Source organism: Crocodylus porosus, unplaced genomic scaffold, assembly GCF_001723895.1.
Source record: "Crocodylus porosus isolate Cpor-Errol unplaced genomic scaffold, CroPor_comp1, whole genome shotgun sequence".
Taxonomy (NCBI): domain Eukaryota; kingdom Metazoa; phylum Chordata; order Crocodylia; family Crocodylidae; genus Crocodylus; species Crocodylus porosus.
In genome coordinates this window covers 79690138-79716989 of record NW_017728918.1, presented here as the reverse complement: position 1 = coordinate 79716989, position 26852 = coordinate 79690138, and the positions used below count along the sequence as shown (strand labels likewise).

Below are 26852 nucleotides of genomic sequence, written 5' to 3'. Positions count from 1 at the left end.
AGTAGAGGCTAACTTAAAATTAAGGGAAGCCTCTTATTTTGGCCGAGTAATTACAACAAATGTGTGTGTGCATGTGAGAGAGAGGAGGTATCAGTTGAACACGATGTTTTATTGCTATATTTACAATTTTCAAGCAATTTGGAAGCCTACCAGTGCCTCAGTTATCATAATAAAACAAATTCTAGATGCCTGTATATTTTTGGTGTTTGATTTTGGGGGGTTTTATCATAGAAAATCAGAGTTCCCCCTGTCCTTTTCACTCGGGGTCTAGCTGTGGCTGCTGCCCTCTCTCCCCCCACCCGATGCTTTTGTGGCACTGAATAGCCCTGATATGCCAGTGTCATGCCCCTGCCATTGCTTCTCACTGCCAGCCCACAGCCCCCCACCTCCCAGCCCTGCTGGTGCCCTCACTCCTGACCTGCAGGCCCCTGGCCCTGTTTGTGCCCCTCACTCTTGACCCACAGCCCCCTGACCCTGCCAAAGCCCTTCACTTCTGACCTACAGCCCCCCACCCCTAGCCCTGCTAGTGTCCCTCACTCTTAACTCACTGCCTCCCACCCCCAGCCCCAGAGTGTGTGAGGGAAGGAGTGGGTGAGTAGGGAACAGGGTGGGTATATGGGGGGGTGTGCATAGGCAACATGTGGCAGGGCAGAGGAGCATAGCTGATGTGTAGAGTGTCCATTCCCCTCCCCGAAATTTCTGCACCCACAGCAGGGCACAGGACTGCAGCCTGGCCAGACCAGCTCCAGACAGGAGTCACCTCTATGGCCCAGTGGACAGGACCCAGCACAGGAGAGAGCACTGTACTGCAATGGCTGCCAAGGTGAGGCACAACAGTGGCATTGACTTGTGTCCCCTGCTGCTGCCTGCACCTTGGCGGCCATGGCAGTGTTGCCCTCCCTCCTGCACCAGGTGCTGCCGACTGGGCTGCAAAAAAAGCTCTTGCCCAGAGCTGGTCTGTTACAAGCACACCTCTTAATTTGGCCTTTTTCCAGTGTCTTACTTTGGACATTGTCCATTGGTCTTCCATATCACCTTTCATTAATATATCCAGGTCTCTGTGTGTGTGTGTGTGTGTGTGTGTGTGTGTGTGTGTGTATGTATAAGTGTTATGGACAGACAGACCAAGCCCTTTATATATAAATAAATATAAAGGGCTATATAAAGGACACCCCCCATATACCCACCCTGTTCCCCACTCATATATATATAAAGGGCTTGGACTGTGTGTCTGTCTGTCCATAACACTTATATACACACACACATACACACACACACACTTTTGGCATCAGGTTTTGTATCAATAGAGGACAGAGTACTAGAAAACCAGAATGTCCTCTATGATGGCAGTGCCATGTGCATATGTGAGTGTGCATATGCACATGCTGCCCCGTGCCCCTTGCGTCCACTCTCCTCAGCCTCAAGCCTCCCTTTGCAGCCTGAAACTCTGCCAGCCTGCAAGGGGAAATCCATTGTTTCCTTAGTTTTTTTTCTTTAAAGGAGAAAATCCATTTTTTTGCTTTGTTTTTCCACAGCTAATGGAAAACCTAGTTCTCTGGTCATATTTAAGTTTAATTAAAAAGGAACCCTAAAAGCAAGGCGTGATAAGAGAAATACTGATGAGTGAATAATTAAGTAAAATAGTTGGTAATAATACTGTGTATAATATATCAACATTCTTCCTTTTGGATACTCATTCTTTAATTACCCTCTGAAATAGAGCCACTCTGAACCAGAAGGAATGAATTGTATGGTCTGCCTTTGTTAAGTATTGATGTTATTCGGTGACAGAAATGAAAGCTCGAGAAATCAATCTTACTATTCACAGGCAGCCTGTTATTTGGGAAGTGCTACATACCTTTAATTCCCAATAATTTCAATACTTTGCATGTCCATAACATTAAAATAAGTTGTACATAAGCAATTTTTCTCCTTTGTAAGAAGTTAATGTTTCAACAATTTAACAATTGTGGTTACTGACCTGTGAGAGTTACAATATAGCAAACCTTTTTTTGTGAATAAACAAATCTAGATTTTAACTCCACCTACAGTCATTCCAGCCACTCCAAATGTGCACTCTCCTATGTCTAAGTTGAAGTAATTTTTTTTTTATTTCACAGCCTGATGTATTTTAATGCCCTAACAAGCACTGGTGGTATAAATAAATCTTGCATTCTCAGTCAGACCAGTTGCCTCACTTGAGTAGATACAGTTTCTAAATCTCTTTGCAGACATATCACCTTACTGGTTTAAACTGAATGTGCTAGCAAATCCAAAAAATCTTTTACTAGATGGATGTGAATAGAGGAGTAAAGAATGTTTTCTCAATTAGAGATGCATTGCCATATGTGGGACCCCAGTGTGTTCTGACCTCCACTTAGATCAGTGCAAAAAGTACAAACCGCCCAGTCAGTAGGCTGTAAGTGTTCCAGAAAGGAAACAATTGAAATTTGGAAGCTGATACTTAGAAAAAAGTATGAAAAACCCATAGGTCACCACACAGACCATCTCATGTAGTAGCAAGTTCCTGTTTTAAGGAATTGAAAATCATTTGGCGTATGACATTGGAGAAAGGAGATGAGAAGAGAGCAGGCATTGATGTCTTTTGCCTTCTCCATAAAAAAGCTAACAAACTAGATCAGATTTTCACAACTAAGTGTCAATACTGCCATGAGTAAAAAATCTATGCAACTTTGCACTTGACTAAAAATTTTGCATGCAGTATGTATTTGTGTTCATGAAGATTACTGGAAAGGCAGCAGATGATTTCCCCGCTCATCCTGGCAGACAGATGCCAGCTGCCAAAGAAGATTCCATTTGCTCTGGAAGAAACAGGCTCATTGTGCCTGTCCCCTTGTTTTTGTCCCCTTAGGGGTGGCAGAGTAGAAAGACTGACATCAGGAAGCACATCAGATTTACTTGAGGCAGGAAAGAGTTCACCAGCTGCTATTACAATAGATGACACTGCTGCAATGTGAATACTGCTAGCTTCTGACACCACTCCATGGGCACAACTAAGCCAAACCAAAGCCTTGTCTAAGTGGACTGTTCAGCCATCAGCCAACTTAGGAAGCCCAAGGCAGTCCTATAAGTAGAGCCTGCTGCCAGTCCCCACACCTAAGTTACACTACTGGGCCTGAGTTGCGGCTAAGGCCAGCACCAGTCGGTTCTCTACTTGGACCCCCTTACTTCCCAGGTTAGACAACTGATACACCCTTCTACTGGGAAAAATGCAGACCAGTAGAGAGAGATGGGATTCAAACCTATGAACTTTCAGAAGAGAGAAAATATCCTAGAAAGCCTGACTCTTCCTTTGAAGGTTGGGGGATGACTAGATTCCTTCCAACAAGTCTTTTTTCCTCTTGAGGTGAGGGCAGGCATTTGTACTTGCTTGTATTTATATAATATATGTATGTAGGTGCAGATGCAGCAGGTGAATTTGCAGGTATAACTGAGGCATAAAGTCCTGGGAAATTTCATCTTAAGTGTCAGAAATCTCTGAATGTACAATTAGCTATTTGTTGCCAACATGAAATTCAAACTCTGTTTTGTCATTGTTTAAAGTGCTAAGAAATTATAAACAATATGGAGGTTTAGATGATGAATTAATTTATTCTTTTGTATATTATTGTCGTAATATTTACTATATGTGGTCTTATAAGATGTTAATTGAGAATACTATGTTAGCTGTAAGAATGCATGTTTGCTTTCTCTTGATTCACACGGAACAGATGGATGCTTGACTGCCTGCTAATCCACAGCTGGAATGGTTTCAGCGGTTTCCACGTTGCTGGGTTAGAGTGGCTTTTCTAGTGGACTGAGAGGGCAGCGAGAGAGGGATATCATTATTCATCAGTATCCCAGTGGGATCGCTGCCAGCAGAGATTAATTTTTTCTGTTATGCTTGTAAAACAAGCTCAGGTGGAGTCTCTAATCCTCAGGGCACGGGTGGCAGATCAAGGAAGATGCTACAAAGCTAGTTAATTTTCAGATTCTAGGGGAAACAGAAGCTCTGTTAGATGTATAAATACATGATTGCAAATTTAAGTAGCTCAAATCCAAATGGGATCTTCCCAGACATCTGGTACTGAAAATCTCTATTTTCTTTGTCTTTTAATAGAAGTTCTTGAAACTTTACACCAGAGCCAAAATATTTGCAACTCTTTTAATACTCAGTTATGTCTCCTTATCTGTTTGGCAGATGATGCCCTTCCAGTTTAACTTTCTCTCTCTCTTTCTTACATTTATTTACACGTTGAGACAAGCTGGATTTGGCAACCTGAATGAAAATACTAAAATTGTAATATTCTTATACATTTGTCTATAAAGTGTACCACTGAAAAAAAAATTGTTTGCAAGCTTACTGTTGTTTCTTATGGTACTTTGCATTCCAAGAGGGAAGTGTTGTGGAACATGGAAGGTTTTTTTTAAATGGTACTGACTTCTTGTGAACTTGTATCACTGTTGATTCAGAAGTGCCAATGAACATCCCAAATCAAAGCATGCTAGACCTTGAGCGTTTATTGTCTACATGCAAGGGCCTTAAAATATGTATTCCTTTTATTTATTCTTCTTGATTGTTACCCACTACAGATAGTTTCTCCTGTCCTGACATTAGGTGCATCTTATGAGGTATTCAAAATGTTGGACAAGATCTTCAGTTGGTGTTAAGCCACATAAGTTCATTGAAATTGGTGGAGATTGTCAGCTTTTAACAGCAGTGGATCTTCCCCATATTAAATTTGCTGGCAGTAGCTGTCACTTCTTAGAGTTGTTGTTGCGTTCCTTATTACATTAAGTTTTTACGTTTGTTTCAATTTTGTGCTCCTGATAATGAAACCAGTAGCACTGGCTTGCTAAACAGACGTTGGGGAAATAGACATCTTCCAAGTTTCCTGTATATTTCTGCCAATTCACATCCTTCTGTTATTTCAGGCTTTGAGTCTCTTGAACAGAGGCTGCTAGTCATTTTACCACATGATGACAGGTATTCATGCTTCCAAACTTTTTATTCCTTCTTGTGTCTGATCATATAGTTTTCTAGATCCAGGGTTTAATCCTGTACAAAAATGCAGCAGTGTGTGCAGCTGTGGCTTCTCAGCTGGGAAGCTGCCACAGGTCAGCAGCTATGAAATCCATTTTTCAACAAACCCAGAGTTTTTACTGATTAGCTTACACATGTACTGTGTGTAAGGCCTATCCTACACTGAGACCTGCTAGTGCCTTTGTGAAGTTCCATTCACTCTAGTAGGATTCTACACTGGCCCTGGGGTCTGCAGTGCAGAAGCAAAGCCTAAGACAGAAAATGACTGATCACTTTCCTGGAGACAGCTGCTCAGAGTATTCTACTATTATGATTTTTATTAATATTAACCTCGCAATCTGCAGCTTAGCCATAACTGAGCCTAGATCAGCCAAACTCAACTTCTAAATGTGGACTAATGTCCAAATGGAACTGAAGTAACTACGCTGTAGATTTATTTCTCTCAGTCAGATTTCTGTGTGCACCCAGAGAGATGTTAGTAATTGCACAGTCAATTAAATGTACTGAAGGCCTTATAAATATGCTGCTTATATCTGTGGTTTTATGTTTTCAAACTATAGTCGTGTGTTACAAGAAAAGAAAGCATGAGGTCTCCATCCCATAAACAAAGTGATTGTGACACCTCTCGAGCTATCCACCATTGCCAGGTTCACACTTTCTTCTGGAAAGTAATGGAAATTGAGTGCCCAGATTTAGAAAATCTCAGCTTTTTATATGTGCAGGGTTTGCAATGACAAATATGATACTTTACAGTTAAAAAGTTCCGTTCTCTTACATCAGCACTTTTAGAGTGCCACAAATAAAAATACAACTGTACAATATAAATGCTTGCTTTCTGACAGGTTTTGGAAGTTCTAATGTCCACATAGATATTTGATAAAGGCTAACTTTGTCACTGGTAGCTATCCATTTACAGCACGTTGTGTTTTCTCTTCAATTTTATATTCATCATGATCTTAGTGAATAGAATTAAGAAGATACATAGATGTTGTATCAATCTCAGGTGTTTGCTTCTAGTGTTTTACCTTTAATTTTGTTTTAGTTGTAACCATTATGAGTGCTTCCTCATAATCTTGTTGACCATCATAAAGAAACTTAAAAACTTGAGGTTGAACTACAGCTTGTTTCAAAAAGACATGCAGTTTCGGCAGTAAAAAAAACAAATGAAAGGGGTAGCATGCAGATTCAGGAAAAAAACTAGGGGTGTCAGAGAGGACATCCCATGCTCTAATCTGTTTAAATTGCGCTTAATAGATGTATGGTAAATGTTAATTGTGGGTGCCTAATGTGGATGCACTCAATTTATGGCATGTCATTTTGTGCAGTGCAACCTAATGGAATGCAGTTAAACATTCTAGTTTTAGTCAAGACCTCAGGAAAGATGAGCAACAGAAGTGTATCTGTTTTTCACTGTAGGCTGCTTCCTTTTTCCTCTCTTGCACCATTCCTTCTGTGCTGTTTGTGATCATCATTTATGATAGCACATATGAAATTGAATTGTACACTTCTGTTGCTCTTGATAATGTCTGGCACATCTTGCGGTGCTGTAAAAATAAAAAGCAACAATGATGCTTTCATTAATAATATTTACCTTTATTTACAAGTACTTCTGTAACATGGTCAACCAAATTCTTGTATTGCCAGGTCACTAATGTAACCTGTGCACAATATGAGTCCTATATAGAAGGCGTAGTTTTTGTTTAGTGTCACGTCTGCTTGAAGGGCACTCAGAATGTAACTCTGAAGCCTCATTTGTAATTTTTTTTACACAACAGTACTCCTTGATAGAATAAAGGCAAACTAGTCATAGTAATAGCAGCAGGATTTATATCCTGCCCTATCTAGTTATATGAGCTAAGGCTTGTTCTCCAACATATTTCCTTTAAGAATGCAGTTGACCCATGTGTGAGGAATGATTTAACTATTTTTCCACTGTTATTAACAAAGCTATGTTAGGAAAAGTTTCTTTCCCAAAGACTTACTAAAGAAGAAGTACTGAATTATTTTTTCCCCTTTCTTCACGCAGTGATCGTTCCAAAATTTTCATGAAAAAGATAAGGCATTATGGACAGTAAATGAAGACTAACTGAAATATTAATAGTTCATACTTCATTTTAATATTGTACCGATATGTAAATGCCATAAGAAAATGTTTCTAAAAAAAGGTAATTTTTTTTAGCAAGTAGTTATACTTCCTCCTGCAGAATCTCTCTGAAACTTAATGTCTGGAATGTGCTGTGAGAGCTTGCGAAAAATGCTGTGTTTTAATTCAAGTGTTACTGCAAAGATGGCTAGTCTGTGGTAAACATACCTTTTTCAGATATTGATTCTCGTATTATGGGCCAATGTCTTTCTAGTGGGTTAGCACTTTTTTCTTGACATCTCCTTGCTGGAGTAAATGTCTGTAATTTATCTTAACACTGTAGAAGTATTGTAAGCCTTTGGGACATTCCCAAGTATTGCAGCTAAGGTAGCTGACCTCCTATTGCTCTGTGCACAGTGGCAAAGGTCTTTCAGACTCCTGACCTTTAGTCATCAGAAATGTCATTAGTAGTTTGTAGCTTGGGCATTTAAGTAAGAGGTGAATTCGTGAAATCTAAACCCTTCAAGAGGGTTTAAGCAATCACTGAACTGTTTCACTGACTTAACTTGTACTTCCCGTATTGTTTTTTATGAGATTTATAATTGTACAATGTGCAGTTTCTCCAGTGCAATTCATTTAAGAAGCATAAGAACACAGACCTGATGCTTCTCTGACCATCAGTATGTGTTCTTTTCAACTAAGTACTTAATGCTTATTGAATTCTGTGGCACTTCAAACCCCCAAAACTTTCAGCTGTTGCCTTTTTATTGCAATTTACTTTGACTCCTCAAGTTTTATATTCTTTATTATAAAACCTTAGCTGCAAAACATGTGCAAATCACTATTCAGGTGGCAAATAGCAAAAAATCAAGAGAAGGCATTTGTTCAGAAGAAGGGTACTGAGCAAACCTGACTGTCTTTAAAAAATCCATGCTCAGAAAGTGAGTGCAACTTGCTTGTGGTACCAGGGTTTTGTTTTACACTCTCCTTGGTCTTTACTGGTATTCCACATGTAAATTTGTGTGGGCACATTTTAAAATAGACACCTGTACCTATTATTTGTTTAAAACATTAAAGAAACTAACAGTACTGCATTTACACAACACACAATGATTAATGGTAACTTTATTTCATACCAGATATTTTAAATTTTAAGTAAGCAGCTGTCTTTTATAATCTCCCTTATAACACCATTAAAATATCTCTCTTCCTTTCCATTTGCATTTCCAAAAGTCATTGTCTTCTCCTAGCTCAACAACTTAAACCATGTCCTCCCAGGCCATTTGGCTTCAACTGCACCCAATGCTGTGGTGTAAACTATTTCTTTCCTTTTGCTCAAATTATGCTAGTCCTGTGTTTCAGTCCTCTCACTAGCTTCCACCCACCATTTGTATCTAGTTCATACTTGTTATACTCAGCTTCAGGACCTGGCATAACTCAAATACTGTCAACAGGTCTCTTCTCATGTCTTCCTGCATCCCCCCTCACTCTACTCAGTCCACTCTGAGTATCGTATGTTTAACATACTATTATTAGAATACCCACATTTCATAGTCATTGATCTATTTAACTTAACAACACTTCTCTGAGGTAAACAAAACTGTTGTCCCGATTTTATTGATGAGAAATTGAGGCAAGAGTGAGACTAAGTGATGTTCCTAAGGTCACACAAGAAGTCTTTCTGTAAACAAGGCATTGAATCCAGATTTCTCCAGCCCCCAGCGTAGTTGCCCTAACTACCCTTATTTTGTTTTCTTCATACCCTCTACAGTGCTGTACCTATGCTTGGCCTAGTCTCCATCTCTTGCAACAAGCAATCATCTTCTCTTTATATAAATCCATCCTCAGGACAGACTCTTTGAGGACTACTTTTCTACAAAAGGAAATTCTGTACTTCTTTCAAACATGACCTTCCTGACCCTGCTAATCCATTGTATTAGGTGTCTACACTGTATTGTATGACCAGCTTGGATGTAAACTCCTTTGGGGTACTGTGAAGTATCCTATACACTGACAATGCTCAACAAATAACAAGTGCATGACAAATTTAAAACAAAACCATTTTTGAGGTACCCAAGTGCTAAAAATATACTCAATTGGTATTGTAAACCAACTCTCAGGAATGTCTGTCCTGCTTGTTAAGTTTACTTGATACCAGCTGCATTGATATTTGTCAGATTTTTAGGAAAGGAGGATTAAAATAGGAATGGTTTTGAGAGATTACAAACGAGCAAAGAGTTAGAAATGGATCGTTCCTTTGCTGGCCTTCATTGCATATAGCTATAATGCATAACTCCCTTTAAGAGGTTGTTCTTGCCACGTAGTTGAAAAGCATTTGTTATATATTTGGGGCCCAATTCTGGCCCGGTTGATTTCAACAACAGAGTTCTCATTGATCAAGCTCAGTTATCAGTCCCCTGTCTACAGGAGTTCTTATAGGTATTTATGTTTTTAGAGTTACGAATTTTATCTAATTATTTTGATGCTGAGAGTGACACCATTGTACAGTACAGTCCATCATCCCTCTTACTCATTTTTGCTCTTTCATTCGCATTCATTTTCTCCTCTTTTCCTTCATTTCAATACAGTCCACTTGCCAATGTTCACCATCTCTCTTTTCTCAATCCTTCTCCAACTCTGTCATTCCGTGTTTTTCTCTCCTTCCCCTTCAGCTCCTCTTCTCCATATTATTTCCCTATTACTCTTATTAGCTTTCCTCTTGTTTCTTACCCACTATCTCTTACCCACCCATAGTCCTTTTCTCGCTTCCCTAGAAATCTGTTATTCCTTTTGTGACCTCCCTCCCCTGAATTGCCAGGGGGTGCAGGTATGTGGCAGTGGTGACTCAGTTTCCCCAAGAGTATTTCAGTTTAATGACAGGGTACAACAAGTTTGAATTATTTACACACGTAAGTATCCGAACAGCAAGCTGTAACCCAGCATGGAAAACTGATTACAAAATTACCCCTCTCAACAGTACAACTTAACCCCCCCACTCCAACAGTCTCACAAGGACCCTTCAGCGTGAGACTTTTCACCTTGTGCACAGCTAGACAACATGAGGACTTCCACTGCCTTTTAGTGCAACTTATCAACCCTGCTCTGCTGCAGCAATCAGATTGTCTCTCTGCTGGGATCTCCTCAGTTGATCCCTCTTCCAGCTATACTTAGGGACCTACCGAATTCATGATTGCCTGATTTTCATGGAAAACGTGAAATCAGTCGGGTTCCATGAAAAACGACAGGCTCTGTGATTTTTAGCAGGCTCATTGCAAAAAGAAAAAAAACCAACAACAACTTCCTGGCAAGCAGAGAAAAATGCCCTGAAATCTTGGAACATGGGAAAGGAGGGAGGAAGGGAAGAGGGGAGGGGAGGAGAGGGGAGGCAGGGAGGAGCAGACGGAACTGCTTGTAGCAGAAGGCATAGAGGCTGCAGGCAGGTGCATCGTGGTCCCAGGCTGGTTGTAGTAGGCAGCCAGGAGGCGGCACTGGGGGGGCAGGGGACAGGGGCATGGAGCCCTATCCCAGGTTGCTGCAGCCAGGCCGGGGCTTTCTGGACCGCAGTGCAGTCTCCCTGCTGCCTGCTACAACCTGCCCAGGACCATGGTGCAGCTGCCTGCAGCCTCCACACCTCCTGCTGTGAGCAGCACCCCTCCTCTTCCCTGCCTCCTTCCCCCCACTCTCACCTTCTCTGCCTTCCCCCTCCCCCATGCTCCAAGACTGCAGGGCTTCCTGGCCTTTTCTCTGCTTCCTAGTAGGGTTTTTTTGCAGTGAGTCCACTGCTTGGGGATAGCCCAAAACTGCAACTTAATTATCCTGATTAATCCCGGAGAAGCCATTAATCCATGCTTAATAATATGTGGATTAATGGCTTCCCCAGGCTTAATAAGAGTAATTAAGCCACAGTTTTGGGCCACGTGGAAATCTGCATGGAGGGACAGGACTGCTAGGGCCCCTTGGCCAATCAGAGTTGTGGGGGAGGGGGGGCCCACTATGCTCAGCCCATGAAAATGGCAGCCAACCCTGGCATCTGCCTGCAAAATCGGCCAACCACCCTAGGTGGACCCCTAGCTACATGGCTCTGGGCTAATGGCTCCCTCTTTGCAGCTCCTCTTTCCCATTTCCCCTTCTGCAAGCAAAGCATTCTGGGTCTGTAGTTCAACACAGCACTCTGGGTCTGGTTTTCCTGGGCTTGAAATGGCCCCACCCCTCACTGCTAATCCCCTTGCAACCCAGGGGTGAGGGTTACACTTCCCAAACCATGCAGTCTCTGGAGCCTTCCTGTTACTGTCTCTGTTCCTGTTTCCTTCCCTAGGTATGAGTAATGGCCTTTGGGCTGAATAATAGAGAGGGAAGTGGAGGATCTTCACTTCTAATCCCCAAGCCTTGTGGGAAGAGTCAAGCCAGGATCTTTACTGTTTGTACCCTGTCCAATAGGGCTGTGCAAAGCTTCGGTTGCTGTTTCGATTTGGAGGAGATTTGGCCCAATTTGGGGGCCAAATCACTGAATAGAATAGGGAGAACCCATTAAAAGCTCCAAATTGATTTGAAGCTTCTGAATCAATTTGGAAAAGATTTGGAGTTTCGGATCGGCTGGGGAGAAACAGGCACAGCTGGGTGGCTACAGGTTCTCCCATGGCTCCTCCAGCTGCCTCTTCCCCGCACTCACTGGCTGCAGCAGTCACCCAGCAGCGCTCAGCCCCAGTGGTCTGTTTCCAGACAGTGCACAGTGCCCTGCTGAGCCACGCTGCACCCGTGCAGCGGCTGCCACACAGGTGCCAGGTGGGGGGATCTCCACTGCCCCCTGCTTCCCCGCGCTGCATGAGGGGGTGCTCTGCTACAAGCGCCCAGAGGCCCTAATCACTGCTGCTGCAGCTGGTGAGCATGACATTTTTTTTCTTTGGTTTTGTTTTTTAAGCGCTGGGAGGCTGAGGCTGGGCAGGGCAGCCATGGGGGCTTCTGCCACGGCTTCCCCCACCTGGGGAGAGGCAGACACAGCTGGAGGCACTATGGGAGAACCTGCAGCTGCCTGGCTGTGCCTGCCTCTCCCCGACTGATCTGAATCAGTGCCATATCTTCAGCCAAATCAGATGAGGACAGTGACTTGAATCACTGAATCAAATTGCTGTTCTCCGAACTGGCCAAATCCAAATCGAATACTTCCCTATTCACACAGGCCTACAGTGTCCAAGGCTATTCACAGCTGTGGTACATAATGTAGTGGCTTCCATAAACCCCCTTCCTACCTAGCAGCAGAAGGGAAAGGGTGACAAGAGCTACTTCTCTCTGCTTTTCCCCTTATGCCAGAGTGCAGCAACAGAAGAATAGCCCCTCTTTTCAGCCAGGAGGTGCCATTTAATCAGTATAGGCTGTCATGAGTCAGTCACCCATGCATGCAACTGAGGAAACTCATTCTTAAACTTATGTGCTGGATATGTAAATACCACACAGCACATAGGTAGAGATGATACTTGTGCAATTCATTTTCACATTACTTTTCAATGTATCTTGCCTCTTTGCTAAGCTTACCTGCTTACTTAATAGTTTGATAGTTTACCAATCATTCCAAAGCTCCACAAAGCCTTAGACAAGTCTTACCTTTTAAAATCAATCTACCAGACTTCCTCACAACTTTGGAACTGTACCTTCTTCAGAATTATATCTTGAAGGCAGTGGAGTTCTACTGTTGTGAAACAGATGTAATAAGGAAGGTCTCTGTCCCAGGTTTACAGTCTGCTTGAGAACCTACAGTCCTAGAATAACTCAGTAGTGTGAAGGCTTTTCTTTGGGCTGGAATAGCCTGTGAATGCAACTTGTCCGTAAGCTTGAAGTTGTATCTTAGTAGGCTCTCACTTGAAAAAATTCAAGGTAAAATATAAATATAGTATTTATTCTGTGTTTACTCATACACACTCTTTCTGTCTCTCTCTCTCTTTTCCACACCCACCCTCCCTCACCTAAATTAGACCAGAAACATCTGCTATGTTAGCTGTTTGCATGTAATAGTGGCCAGGCCTTTGGGAAGATCATGGGCAGAGAAAGAAAGGATGGCCAGGGAACTTGCTGTAGTGTTTGATTTTGTTAGTTTGTGTCTTATAAAAATGGAATAGTAAATGAACAAAATGTGTTCTTCTAAGCATCTGCAATGTTTAAAGCAAATAGGTAATACATAGGTAATAATATCTATATGTATGCATAAAATCAATGTCTGTCTGTCTATCAAATGGCAATAAATGAAAATAGGAGATAAACTGCAAACCATATGACAAGTATGTATATAACATGTTAAATTTAAATAAAAGGAAATGAATAGGAGATGAAACAAAGAATAGAAATAAGTGGAGTTTTAAAAATCAATAAAAATATTTTGTAAAGTAAAAGGATTTTTTTTTAATTGGAAACTGGCCATGGTTAAAACTAATAATTTATTCCTTCAGCCCAGTAATCAGGTTGGGTTCTGCCCACCTATGTACTAATATGTTGTCACTATTTTTTCTCTTATTTTTCATTCTTATCAGCCTTCTATAATTTGTAAATCAAATTATTCCATCTTTTCTTTAAATCAAGTCCTGATTTTGTAGTTGGATCTATGCATGTGAAACTTTGAATTTATGTGGAACCCCATGGACTGAATTGGGACTGCTCAAATGAATTGTTTCACATACCCCAATCTTGCAAGTTTTTGTACACAGGCAGATTGTAAGATATGCACTCAATGTCAGTCAAAGTTCTTTGGGTGAAAGTCAGTTGTATGAACAGTACTTAGCACTGTACTAAATATAATCCCTGTTATGGTAATACAAATAATATTACCATGATGTTAAATTACCACATTTGTAATTTCACTAATAGATACCAAAATTCAAAGATACAGGAATTTTCACCTGGTGCAATTATACAAAAATTCAGTATTTACTTACTTTTTGAATCTTAAATTGTAGGCAAATTTTACGGTATGGCATTTTGTAGGTGGGATGCAGGATATTATAACAGTGTAAAACCTCTGTTGAATATCAGTTAAATTTATAGTGCGTGATTTTGATTTTTTCAATTCCATGCATATTTCTATAATGTTGGTATTACTCTAATATAGTTATGATTTGTTTAATTTGTACCCAATTGGGTAAGGGAAAAAATGTTACTCTTTTTTCGCATTTTAGAGCAGGTTACTTCTTTACTAATAGTTTGCTTTAAGAATTGGACATATAATAGTGAATGTGTTAGAATTAGGATGGCGATACAGGTAAAATATGATGATGTTTTTCTCCCCTTTGGTTTGCATAGACAAAACACTTGTTAAAATATTTTTTAAAGAGTATAAGATATCCAGTGTTTGTATTCCCTGATTTAAAGCAGATGTAGTTTGACAATTGTAGGGTGGTTAGTTACCATCATACTGCTGAAACAAAGACTTCAGCTTTAGTCCCAGAATGTGAGAAACTAATTTTGGTTTGTTTTAGTCCCTCATTGTTACAAATTAATCAAGTGCTACTTAAAGTCTAGAACTCATTAACTTCATACATTTTACTGTTCCCATGACTGAACTTAACTTAAAACATAAAGCTTATTTTAGTTGCTCCCATTGTTCCCATTTCTGCCTATACTGTACAAATGTTCTCTTATCTCTAGATGCAGATGGCAGTGTGTATAACTACTTTAAAATATCTAACCAAGTTTTGCAGATTTCATGCAGTGTTTGTCTATATTTCATCAGTAATTTCAACAAGTTTTGTTAATTTTTCTTTGAGTGGAAGAAAAAATGTGAGAAAATAAATGAGTCCAGCCCATGAACTCTACTAAATATCTTACTTATAGTTTTGAATATTTTATTTACCTTTGAGTTCAGTAGAATTTTTTAAGTATTTGCATTCGGTTGTAGAATCAGGGTCTGATGCAGTAGTAAACGTTTGCAAGATTAAGTTTTATGTTGGGAACTCCCTGAGAATTTGATTTCAATAGATTTTGAATCAGGTGAACCAGGCCTTAAGGAGCTTACTGGACTGCTTAATATCAATATTTAATAAACCTTGGAAATCCAGGGAAGTTTCAAAGGACTGGAAGAAAACTAATGTTGTACTATTCCCTATTTTAAAAGCAAACAATTAGAGGCCTGACAGCTTAATATCAGTCCTGTATAAAATAATAGCACATACGAATGGGAATCTAGCAATAAAGAATTGACAGATGATAATAAAGCTAATGCTGATCAAGCTGTATTTACAGAAAACTGATCTTGTAAAATGAACTTGACATATTTTCTGATGTTACAGATTTGGTTGATATTAATTGCATTAATATGCTTGGACTTGGTAACATGCAATATTTTGATTAAAGGACTAGGTTGATACAAAATTAACCTGACCTACCTTAACTGGATTAAAAACAAACTGATAGGTTTTAAAGCATAGTTGTAAATGGGAATTCCTCTTCAAGTGGGTATGTTTCTAGCAGATTTCTACAGGACTCAGTTCTTTACCATTTAATCAGTGACTAACAAAAAGAGAATAAATGTACATATCATTAAATATTAGGAAAATGAAGTTTGAAAGCAAAAGGCACTTTTACAGAAGTAATCTTGATTACTTGGTAATTTGGATGCAAACAAACCAATGTAGCCAGGTCCTATTCTGGTTCTAAGATGTGCTGTGGTTTTAGGCACCTGAGTCATCAAATATGATACTATTGCACCCCATGGAGCAGCCACAGAATTGCTAAGTTAACTAAATAATATACCTCAATTGGGCCTGAAAAGATTCATGGGCAACTAGACATGGGCTATTGCTCGTGTTCAGATGCCAGGCAAAGCAATCTAGGTGGCTCTAGCCAACATTTGAATATGAACAGCAGTTCCTGCCTGTGCATTCGAGTTCCATCCATGGAATACATGAATCCTGTGCAAGTCCCTGATTCCTTAGAGTGAGAAAAACCACACTGAGTGAGGGTTTGAAATTGAGGTCATACATGTAGCTCAATAGAGAAGAATCCCCATGCATCTTTTGTCTAGCAGTCTTGTGGTTAGAGCCCATGCCCAGGAACTGGGAGACTTGTGTTCTAGGTCACCACATTTACAACCGCCCAGGAAAGTTGACTGTATATTAACCATGGCCAGGAGCATCCTTCATCTATCCCAGGAGTAGGCAACCCCCAGCATGGGTGCCATAATGTGGCACTCAAAGGCATTTTGCTTGGTGCACAGGCCTCTGGGTGGATGGTGCTGAAGGGACCGGGGCTACACAGCAACAGCAAGGATTGGGCCCTTCATGGCTCCCCCATCATCCACCCCTGACACCACCAACATCTTACAAGTTGAAGTTGTGGGTTAGTTACTCCTGGTAGTGTTCGGGGGAACAGGGCCTCTCCCATTCCCCACTGGCAAGTTTATAGATGGCCACCAGATCCCCGCTCAGCCTTCTCTTGTGGAGGCTGAACAGTTTGAGGTCCTGTAGCCTGTCCTTGTAGGGCCTGCCCTGCTGCCCTTGACCATGTGAGTGGCCTTCCTCTGGACCCTCTCAATACTGTCCACAACCCTCCTGAAGTGCAGTGCCCAGAACTGGATGCAGTACTCCAGCTGCGGCTTGACCGGTGTCGCAGAGAGGGGGAGGATCACCTCCTTGGACCTGCTCGTGATGCATCTGTGGATGCACAACAAGGTGCAGTTAGCCTTACTGATCGTGTACTCACACTGTTGAACCATATTCATCTTGGAATTAATAATGACTCCAAGATCCCTTTCTGTCTCTGTGTGGACAAGCAGGGAGTTCCCTGGCGTATAGGTATGCTGCTGGTTCTTTCTCCCTAGATGCAGTACCCTGAAATATTACATAGAAGTAAAGCGGTGATATTGTATCAGCATCTAGCAGCTGTGCCAACTGCTGCTGAAGTCCTGTGTTCATTTCTCATGAACGGTTCAAGAAAGATTTGAAAAGTCTAGACAGAATTCAAAGAGGAACCACAAGGATGATTACTGGACTGGAAAATGTTGACTTCTGCTGAGAATTAAGGAGATCAATCTATTTGTCTTACAAAAGAGAAGGTTAAGGGGCGATGTGATGACACTCTGTAAGGACCTATTTAGTCCTTCAGTCTTCATAGCAGAGAAAGGTATATCAAGATCCAGTGGCTGCTGTCTTCAATTTCTGTGTCTCCTTGCCTCCCTTGACATCCTCTTGTCTCAGACCTTGTGCGAATCCAACAGGAAGATTAGTAAAAACAGAAGAGTCGGAAGGTTCTTAACTTCCTGAAAATTTTACCACAGCAATCTCTAGCAGCCAGAAGGAGACACTGCAGAAGAATCCTAGAAACTCGTAACATTCCCACCAAGTTGGAGTTTTGGGAGTCATGGGGGCCACTAAATAGGCACTGTTTTAATGCATGGTTAAAACCTGTAATTGGCTACTGGTTACAGTCCAAATAGTTTATGGTTTCCCCATAGATATTACATATAACATATGGTATGTATCATATGTGCTATAAGATATAAAAGTCCTGCTTCAACGCAATATCAGAGACGAGCAAAAGAGGAAAATCCATAGCAATCATTTCTAGTCTAATTGTAACATTTATACTAGAAATTTCACAGCATAACACTGCTGTTTCAAGTGATGTTGAAATGGATATGTGGCTGAATCCATTTTGTCCCATATAGTGTTCAAACACAATGTAATAAAAATATATAGGACACTTTAGGATAGTTGAGTCTATAGCATTTGCTGAACAGATTGAAGTTCCTAATGAAAAAGGAAATGAAAATGAAAAATATTGAGTGAACAGCAGGTCCCATTTGAGGTGATTATGAAGGATGTTTCTTTATTCTGTCTTTTCTTGTGCAATCTGAAAACAGTAGCAGGGGGTTACAAGCAGAGTTCATCATAGAGTTGTCAATCACTGTCATTTAACATTTTGGAATGGAAGATGTCTTTATTCAAGGACAGCTGGGCAAATCAGAGAAACAGATTTGCAGTTAGTAGTCTGTCCAGCCTACACTAAACAAACAAGGACAGGGCAGACATACTGGCCTCTCACATAAAAATATAATGGACTCTGCTGACCTTGGTGCCCTCCATTCAGCTTCATTCCCAGTTGCATAAAAGCTTCACTACCCATTCTCAATTTCCTTTAATTACCTACATGATGCAGATAAGAAAATGAACCTCACTTACTTACAGTCAATGACCACAAACAGGAAATTAGGTAAGCAAGTTGTTTAAAATAAGTGTTCTTGTTGTGCTGGGGAAGATCTAGTGAGAGCATATTTTCAAAAATACCAGTTGGTCTGGAGCCGTTCAGCTGATCCTTCTCCTGTTTGCTGCTTTAAATTGCAAGGGAAAACTAAGTAAAAAATCTCCTTGGTAAATATTCTTTAAAATATCTTTGAAGGAGATGTGAGTTAAATAAGGGTGAAGCAAACATGCAATGTTCTATAGGGCTTAAAAAGATTGTGACCTTAGGTTCAGAGAATAAATGACCACAGTTTTCACAAGAGATCTGGCAGAGACATCAGGGATTAGGCAGCAGTTGTCTTTAGTCAATCTTCAATTGAAATTTGTTCTAAGAGTATGAAATAAAGTAATGACACACTGATTTTATTTCTCAGTGCTCTTAAATTGTAAAGAATCTTCCATTTACATTTACAATATTGTATGTACATTCACAGTGTTTAAATGTAGCTTTCTTTTGGCATATATGTAATTAGAAACTGTGCTGTTGCTTGTTTGATAAAAGCTGTGTAGCTATTCTAAGTGGTTGAAAAATGTAGTATGAATTAGGACATAAATCAGTTGTTACATTGAGCTATTAAAGTTCCCTTAAGGCATACTCAAAAGAGCATTTTTTCCTGTATCACATTTAAAATTACTAACCTTTGTGAACATCTAATTAATGTGGATTTCTGGAAGTCTGATTGGAGACTAAAGTCCATAGTCAAATGTATTGTTCAAGAGGAACACAAAACCCTAGATATTTTAATCTGACAATCCCTTTGCTAGATCCGCAGTTTGGAAAGCACTCTCCTCTCTGATGGCATTGCCTTGCAGACTGCTAAAATGTTCAGTGAACCAGTGGGTAAAAAAATATGTCTACTTACACTGATTACAAGTGAAAAAGATGATGCATGTTGTATTTTATTTTAATCACACTACTTCACACTTAGGCCCCATCTACACATTACACTTAAGGCGTGATTCACCAGTGAGGGGCAGTGTTTCACATGCCACCCCGGCTGGGAGGCCCATCAGCTGAGGAGGCTCACAACAGGGGCAGCGTTCCACACTCTTCCCTCGAGAACCCCAGCACAGCAGGCCAAGGTTGCATGCGCTGGCCTTGCTGCAAGCCTCATCAGCTGACAAAGCTCCCAGTGGGGCCAGGTTTTCACATGCTGCTCCTACTGCAAGCCCCATAAGCTGTTGAGGCTTGCAGCCATGGGAGCTGGTGCACGGGGAGCCTGGGTTTTGTGATCCTGGTCTACCCTAGCAATAGCAATAAGACATGATTGGACCTGATGCTTGATCGTGTGTCATGGCAGGAGGTATGATTGTGTGGATCGCGGATCAGATCCTATAACACCTTTCCCTGAACATCTAGAGAGGTCCTCAGGGGCAAATCCTTCCGATACCAAACAGTAGATTAGCTTGATGCATGAAGGGTATGGAGGTGGGCAGAGAGAGAGGAGGTGAAAACTATATTTTTGAGGATGTGGTAGCCCCGCTACTGTTAGATTCTTACTCCTCAGGAGAAGTGGTAGATTCACTCACTCTGGCATGGCTACAAGACCAGTCCGTCTTGATCTCATCTCCAAAATCTTACAAAGCAAAACACAGAGCATCTGTTGGTATAGAGATGCACATTCCGAAAGCACTCTACACTTGTTTCTTGCAAAAAGCCGGGGTAGAGGTCCATCTTCAGGCATAGACAGTTGGGTTTTCCTCCAGACATTGATTTGCAGTTTTAATAATTATTTAGATACCGGTCATTTGTTCCATGGACATTTAATTTATAACATTTCTTTTAAACATTTCAAGGGCACAGTGTCTTTGAATATGAAAAGGAACCAAAACACTGAGAAACGAAAATGTGCAGTATTGACTCCTCTCAGTAATTCTAAAAACACTCATTGAGCCATTTGGGGTTGAAGAAGACATCAAGGAGGTCATTTAGCCTATCTGAAATACTATATTTGACTAACAGGCATATTATTTCTATACATATGAAATTAGCATTGCTCTTTTTATTAGCATAAAAATCAGCTATATAAAGAGTATTTAAAATACTTCAAGGTTGTTTGGATGTTTTAACATAAGCATGATTTTGTCAAATGAGTAAACTAAAGAATTCTTAAGTTGTGAATAGAGTTGTTGCTTTTAACAAAACCCCAGAGACTCAAAGGTGTTCAATAATTTTGACATATTTGGTTTTAAATGTTTCAAAGAGGAAAAAAGACCCTGCCAGTTGTTTGCAATTACATTTTGCATTTCATGTTCTTATAAAACTGGTTTTTGTCCTCTTTTTTAAGGATGCTGAAGAATACACAGACCTTCCAGTGAGACACAATGAAGATCAGATGAACAGTGAACTGGCAAAGCATCTCCCCCTTGAAGTCAATCCTTATTCATTTGACAGTTCACATACAAAAACACACCTACTGCTGCAAGCCCATTTTAGTCGTGCCATGCTGCCTTGTCCAGATTATGCTACTGATACAAAGACAGTGTTGGACCAAGCTATTCGCATATGCCAGGTACTGTAATTCATTATATATTTGATAGCTGCTGGTTTCCATTTTGTTATTAGTGAATTGGAACATAGTGAAATGTAATGTCTAGGAACAATTTGAATTGCTTTCTGCTGAGTTATCAGTGTATTTTTGTTGGGGACTGGAACAACCTAGGAAATGCTCAAATGCATTGCAACAATAATTTTAATTATTAAGCCAACACTTTAGAGTAAGCAAAATAATTTAGTATTTGTTCAGCAGTTTTTATTGCTTCTCTACCTCTTCTCCCATGCACAATGGGTGCATCTACACGTGTTCCCCCAGGTCCCCTGCTAGCCCAGGGCTGCTGTACTCCAGCTCAGTGTGCTGTGGTCCCAGGCGCATGTGTACATGCTGCACTCAGGAGCGATAAACTCTGGCATAAAATACTCCAGTATTTATTTTTTCACCCTAATTGCATGTGTAGATGCACCCATTGGCACATCCGCAGGAGCATGGATGTTTCTGATTCCCTGGAGACAACTAGTGACCTTGCGGAATGCTTGTGCCGCGTGTGAGCTTTGGAGGGCAGCAAGTTACCCTGGGTGGGTAGGGGAGGTTGGGGCCAGCACTGGGCTGAGGGCCTCCCAGGACTGCAGCAGGCAATTCCGCCATGCAGAGCCTGGCCAGCAGCCACAGCATGGCTCCGGGAAGCCCGGCTCCAGTTTTGAGCGGCGCACATTGCCCATGCATGCTCCACTTTTTTTGTGTGTGTGAATGTTTTTGATCCCTGGATATGCACACACTGGCCACATCCAAATGAGTGTAACCTTAAACAGGCCTACAGTTTGTGCAAACAAATGTACCTTGTCATTCTAGACTTGTGCTGGATCATGTAGTCCATTTGAAATACTGTGTCTAACTACATACTATATTTTCTAAGATACAACATGTCCTAGAATGTAATATACATCTTGTTTCTGAAAGGTAGAATGGATTTTAAAAAGTTCTTTCCTTGTAATAACTAATCAGGCAGCAGCAGCTAAGGAGTGGAACCTAGTGTCAGTGTTCTGCTCCCTGTAGATATTACTTTTGCTTTTGCCAATACCTGGCAGAAACTCTTCTTTCCATATTTCCTGTATTTACTGTATTTGCTGCAATTACCGGCAGCTGCTTTTTTGAGAAAAAAATGTGTTATATGTGAGAGAATAAGATATATTGTGCACCTAACCTCAAATTGGCACATTATTATCATCATCGTTGTCATTGTTAGTAGTATTCAGTATAACAACAATAATCTTTTATCAGCTCTTAAAACTGCCATAGATGCTGCAAAACACAAAATTCACCTTCAGAATATTGTGTGTGTATGCACACGCATGCATTTTCTTCACTGGATGTCAGGCCAGTGAATAGCAGAAGTCCCACTATTAATTATGGCAACACTTTTACCAGGAAAGTTCACTATGAACTACAGAGTATCAATGCAGTACCCAGGGTCTGAGGCTTTCGGTACAAATATTTTCCCTGGAATGCTAAGGCACATATATTTTTCATCTCTCTATCCCAGGATAGGGAATGTTTGAAAATTGTTTTCACTTAAAAGTGAAATATTCCAGAGTTCCATTAAATGGAACAAAAGCTTCTGAAAAGTTACATTTCTGAATTATATTGTGCCTTTTTAACTACCCATAAATATGAAGGATAAAAAGCAATTTAAAAAGAGAGAAAAGCATACCAACACATTTGTGCTTGAAACTGGTACATGGTTTCAGCCTCTTGGGAGAATATTTGCTTCATCTTATTAGTCACGGTTTCCAAACTAAGGTTAAAGTTCCTAGTGTCTAAGCAATAGACAGGGTTATATACTGGTTGTTACCTTTTTTCCTGGTACTGACCTGTTGATGAACTCTAGGTCAGGAGGTATGAAAAAAAAGATAAAAGTTGTGAAGAGGGAACTCAATGGTAGAAGTATCTGTTTACTCTGTGTGTAGCAGTTCCCATGTACATGTAGTACCTACGCACATGCATCAGGAATCAAACTGAAGGTTTTTAACGGCCTGGAAAGTCAGTAATTTTTTGTTGGAGATTTTCATTTTATATTCCATATATTTATGTATTTGCTAATTCTTAAGTCTCTACCTGTTAAGTTCACGTAGATAACCTTCAATATGTGACCAAACGAAAAATGAAGTTGTGATACCTGCCAATGAGCAAATCATCCACAGACTCCCCCAACACTGCTGCTCTGAGAGTACCAATATAGTAACATTACCAAACGTTTTCAAATGCTTATGACTCAGCAAAAAGGCCTGGGTTTGCATCCTGTCTCACGCTCCTGAAGATCTCCACCTTTTACTGCCATATAAATCCTTTTTCCCGTCCAGATTCCCATGCATCTTTCATCTTCTATCTTGTATTCCTGAAAAGAGTATACAAGTCTGGTCATTCATATTCCTGCCCCCATTCTCACTAACATCATCTTTCCAAATATTCATTTTGGACAAAAAGGAACAGTTTGCAAACTAACCAGATAAACCTGTTTCAAACAATTAATTTATTTCCTGAGAGAGAAGCCTTCCCAAGTCTTCCTTCTTGTTTTTAAAGATATGCCTCTAATGCAAGGGTCGGCAACCCCTGGCGCACATGCTGACTGTGGCATATGAGGCCATTTTGCTTGGCCTGCTGCGGCCAGCCCCGGCTCCGGGTAGCTGCTGCCAGTGATGGAGCTTGGGTTGCTCCCAGCAGGGCTTGCAGCATCCCAGCTGCCAGCTGGGAGCAGCCCAGGATCCCAGCTGGCAGCAGCTCCACAGAACCAGGGCCAGCTGCAGCCGGGAGGCTCCAAACAGCTGTGCCACGCTCTGGCACCAGCTCCACACCGGCACGTGCACCTGCATTTCAGAGCGGGTGGTGTGGGAGGGGCCTGAGGCAGTGTAGCCCCGGTCTCTCCCCTGCTCCTGACATGGAGGTGATGAACCCCATGCAGCTGTTTGCAGCCTGCTTGCTGCAGCTGCCCAGAGCCAAAACAGGGGCTTTGGGTGGGGGGCAAGGGGTAGTAGGGCTGGGGGGCAGAGGCTTTGGGTGGGGGACAAGGGGCACAAGCAGGGCATCCTGCCACATACCCCCACCCTCATTTTGTTTTTCTGCCATGCTGGCACTCCACCACCTTCCAAAGTAGGCATTGTGGTGTTTTTTGGCACTCCAGCCAAAAAACGTTGCCTACCCCTGCTCTAATGTGTCAGTCACATGTTGTGATGGCCGTGACTTGTTTTTCAGGATCCCTCTGGGATGGACAAATTTTATCTTCTACCTTAAAGTAACTTTTTAGACTGAGGATTCCTCTAATTACTTGTAAAGTGTAATTTCTGTTGCCTAACCCTCTTTCACTGTTAACAAAAGTACATATTAGCTGGGTTTACTTAATTCATTGGTCAAAATCTGTCTGATCAAAAGTGCTTGCCACTACTACTACAAAATTACTTTTCAGAGGACAACATTTTCCTTTCCTATTAAAATTGTGTATTGAAATATATTTGGGACAAAAGGGAAGAATTTTTGTGGGTGATCTCTTCTATTGAATTAGTTGTATTGTTAGGATAGTTTTAGACAAGCTTTAAATACAGGGTATTCTCCTAAGTTTTGATGGCAAATGCCAATTAAAAGGTAAAAGAGCAGATTCTCCATTTTACAGAACAATAAACCAGTTACAGCAAATGGTCTATTATCCTTGTAGATAAATTTAATTGTGCCGAAGAAAATGGGACAAGTGTGCTTCACAGAAGACTTGCTATTATTAAACCTATTAGGCATGCGTTTAGTTCCTTATAATAAGGTGTGTGATATAGCAGTTTCATAGTCCATCTACTTATATACAACTGGGCTATGAAATACATTCCATTTTCTTCACAAGTACAGGGAAATGTAATGTGATTTTCCTGGTAGCTGAATACCAGTTTTTGCTCCTTCCCAGGTAATGGCCAAAAAATCATTGATCGAACTGTACAAGTTTTCAGTATGCATGGCTCTGTCCCCACGCTGAAAAATAAGTGATAAGAACTAACACAGGATTATAGATTTAAGGCACTGGGTAGTGGCTCAGGAAGTGTGTGTTCAGTTTCCAGCTCTGCCATAGACATCCTGTGTGATCTTGGGCAGCAGGTCACTTAATTGATTTATGCCTAAGTTTCCCACTTGGAAAATTTGAAGATAACACTTCATTTCTCCCACCCTTTGTCTTTTTGTCTTTTCTGGATATAGTGTGAGATTTCCAAGGCAGGGGTAATTTCTTTTTATATACCACAATTATGCAGTGTCATGTGAAGCCTATAAACACTCCTATAATATGTCACCTGAGGAAGGACACTTGATGCCTGCAAGCTTGCCCAATAGCTCTCCCAACCATGCAGTTGGTCCAATAAAAGTCATCACAAAAAATGCTGTGTGCTTCCTGAATCATCATGACTATGACAACACTCAAATCCGCAATATTTTATTTTTAAGAAACTGCTGTATCATATCCTTATGTCCAATATGCCACTTGCTGCTTCTCTGAGTGGAAGAAGGTGCAGGTGCAGGACTCAATGGGATGGGTCAAACATACCAGCACTTCACCTGCATAACTCACCTGTATTTCTTCAGTCCTTTGGAGAAGATAGTTAAAAGTGGAGGATAAAAATTGGTTTTATTTGTAACTAAATGATCGGCTAGTATTTTGTATAGTATACTTCTCAGTGTAGGATGAATACCTCGTCTTTGTCACTCCCTGATTTAGGACAATGTGGTGTACATGTACTGTAAAAAGAATACCTGTAATCTTTTTTGATTCTCTTCTCAAGCCTTATATCTCTTGGCTGTGATCAGCTCTTATGCTACTGTTCTGAAACTGCCTACTATGTTTGTATTAATTGAAATGGATAATTGAGGTAGTAATACAATCAGTCTCATATTCAGCAGGGCAGTCATTTGTACTGAGAAATGATATGAATAGTAGCTGGCTTTGCATTTGGATTGGCCACGAACCTCCACTTGTAGTATAATCGTTGATAAAATATTTTAGTATTGCCAGGGAGTAGGACTGCCATAGAGCTCAGCCTTAACCTTTGAGGAGTGTTTGCCGATGGATGTGTTAAGCTCATCTCAGTAGGATACCTGTACATTGAGAGGAGACAGAAGAGCAGTCAGATTTGGAACTGTAAAATGAAGTGCAGTTTGCAGTGAGAAACGTGCATGTCTTAACTGAGGAACAATGCAGTTTTACTGCTGTAACCCCCTGCCTTTCATCAATGTTTTGTTTCTGCTTTCATTATGCCACACCCAGAATTAGATTATAAGCCCTTCTAGGCAGGGATCTTTTCTTCTTATGTAGAATGTGATGTGATAGTTAGACACAGTATAATAGTAATGAGTTTATTGCAATTAACATATTACTTAGGCATTAGCTGACTTTCAGAAGGACTTTTACTGCATGCATGTGCAGCAGTAAGATCTCATACAAGTATTCTGATTTGTTTAACTTATGCACTACAGTATTTAATAAAAGAATCTTCTGACAGACCTGGCTGAACAGCTCTATAGGGAGTCATGTCTAACCATCCTCAGCAACATCTCTGTGATCAACAGGGTATCTGAGCTGTAGTCCCCCTTACATGAGAGAGAAAATGCTCCTCAGCCTTTAACTTTATTTCCACCTCCCACCTGTTCATTCAACTCCTTCACCCCCCCTCCCCTTCCACCCTGCACCAGATTATTGACCTTCGCAGCATGTTCTCAGACCTATTTATTTTCCCTAGCTGTGGAAAAATGGGAAGGCTCTGATGGGAAATCTTAAAGATCTTAAGTAGGTTTTTAGCTGCTGGGTTATTGCTGGTTACTGTAGATATGTTGATTAATGGTTGGAGGGAGGGGACTACAGCAATGATCTGTTTTATGGCTGTGTATTTAAGAATTGTCAAGGTGTGTCTGAAGCAGGGGATAGTCACTCTATTTGAAAGGATGCGTGTGTAACTATAAATAAACAGGGAGCCCTTTGGAGCTGAGAC

General features: G+C 40.8%; 1 protein-coding gene across 1 annotated transcript in view; it reads left to right on the top strand.

The window, feature by feature from the left end:
- Window positions 1-26852, top strand: part of ASCC3 (activating signal cointegrator 1 complex subunit 3) — a 555582-nt gene that overhangs the window by 503306 nt on the left and 25424 nt on the right. Inside the window, exon 37 of the mRNA XM_019537809.1 lies at window positions 20635-20859. Coding sequence (XP_019393354.1) covers window positions 20635-20859 — 225 coding nt within the window. The remainder of the gene's footprint in view (window positions 1-20634; window positions 20860-26852) is intronic.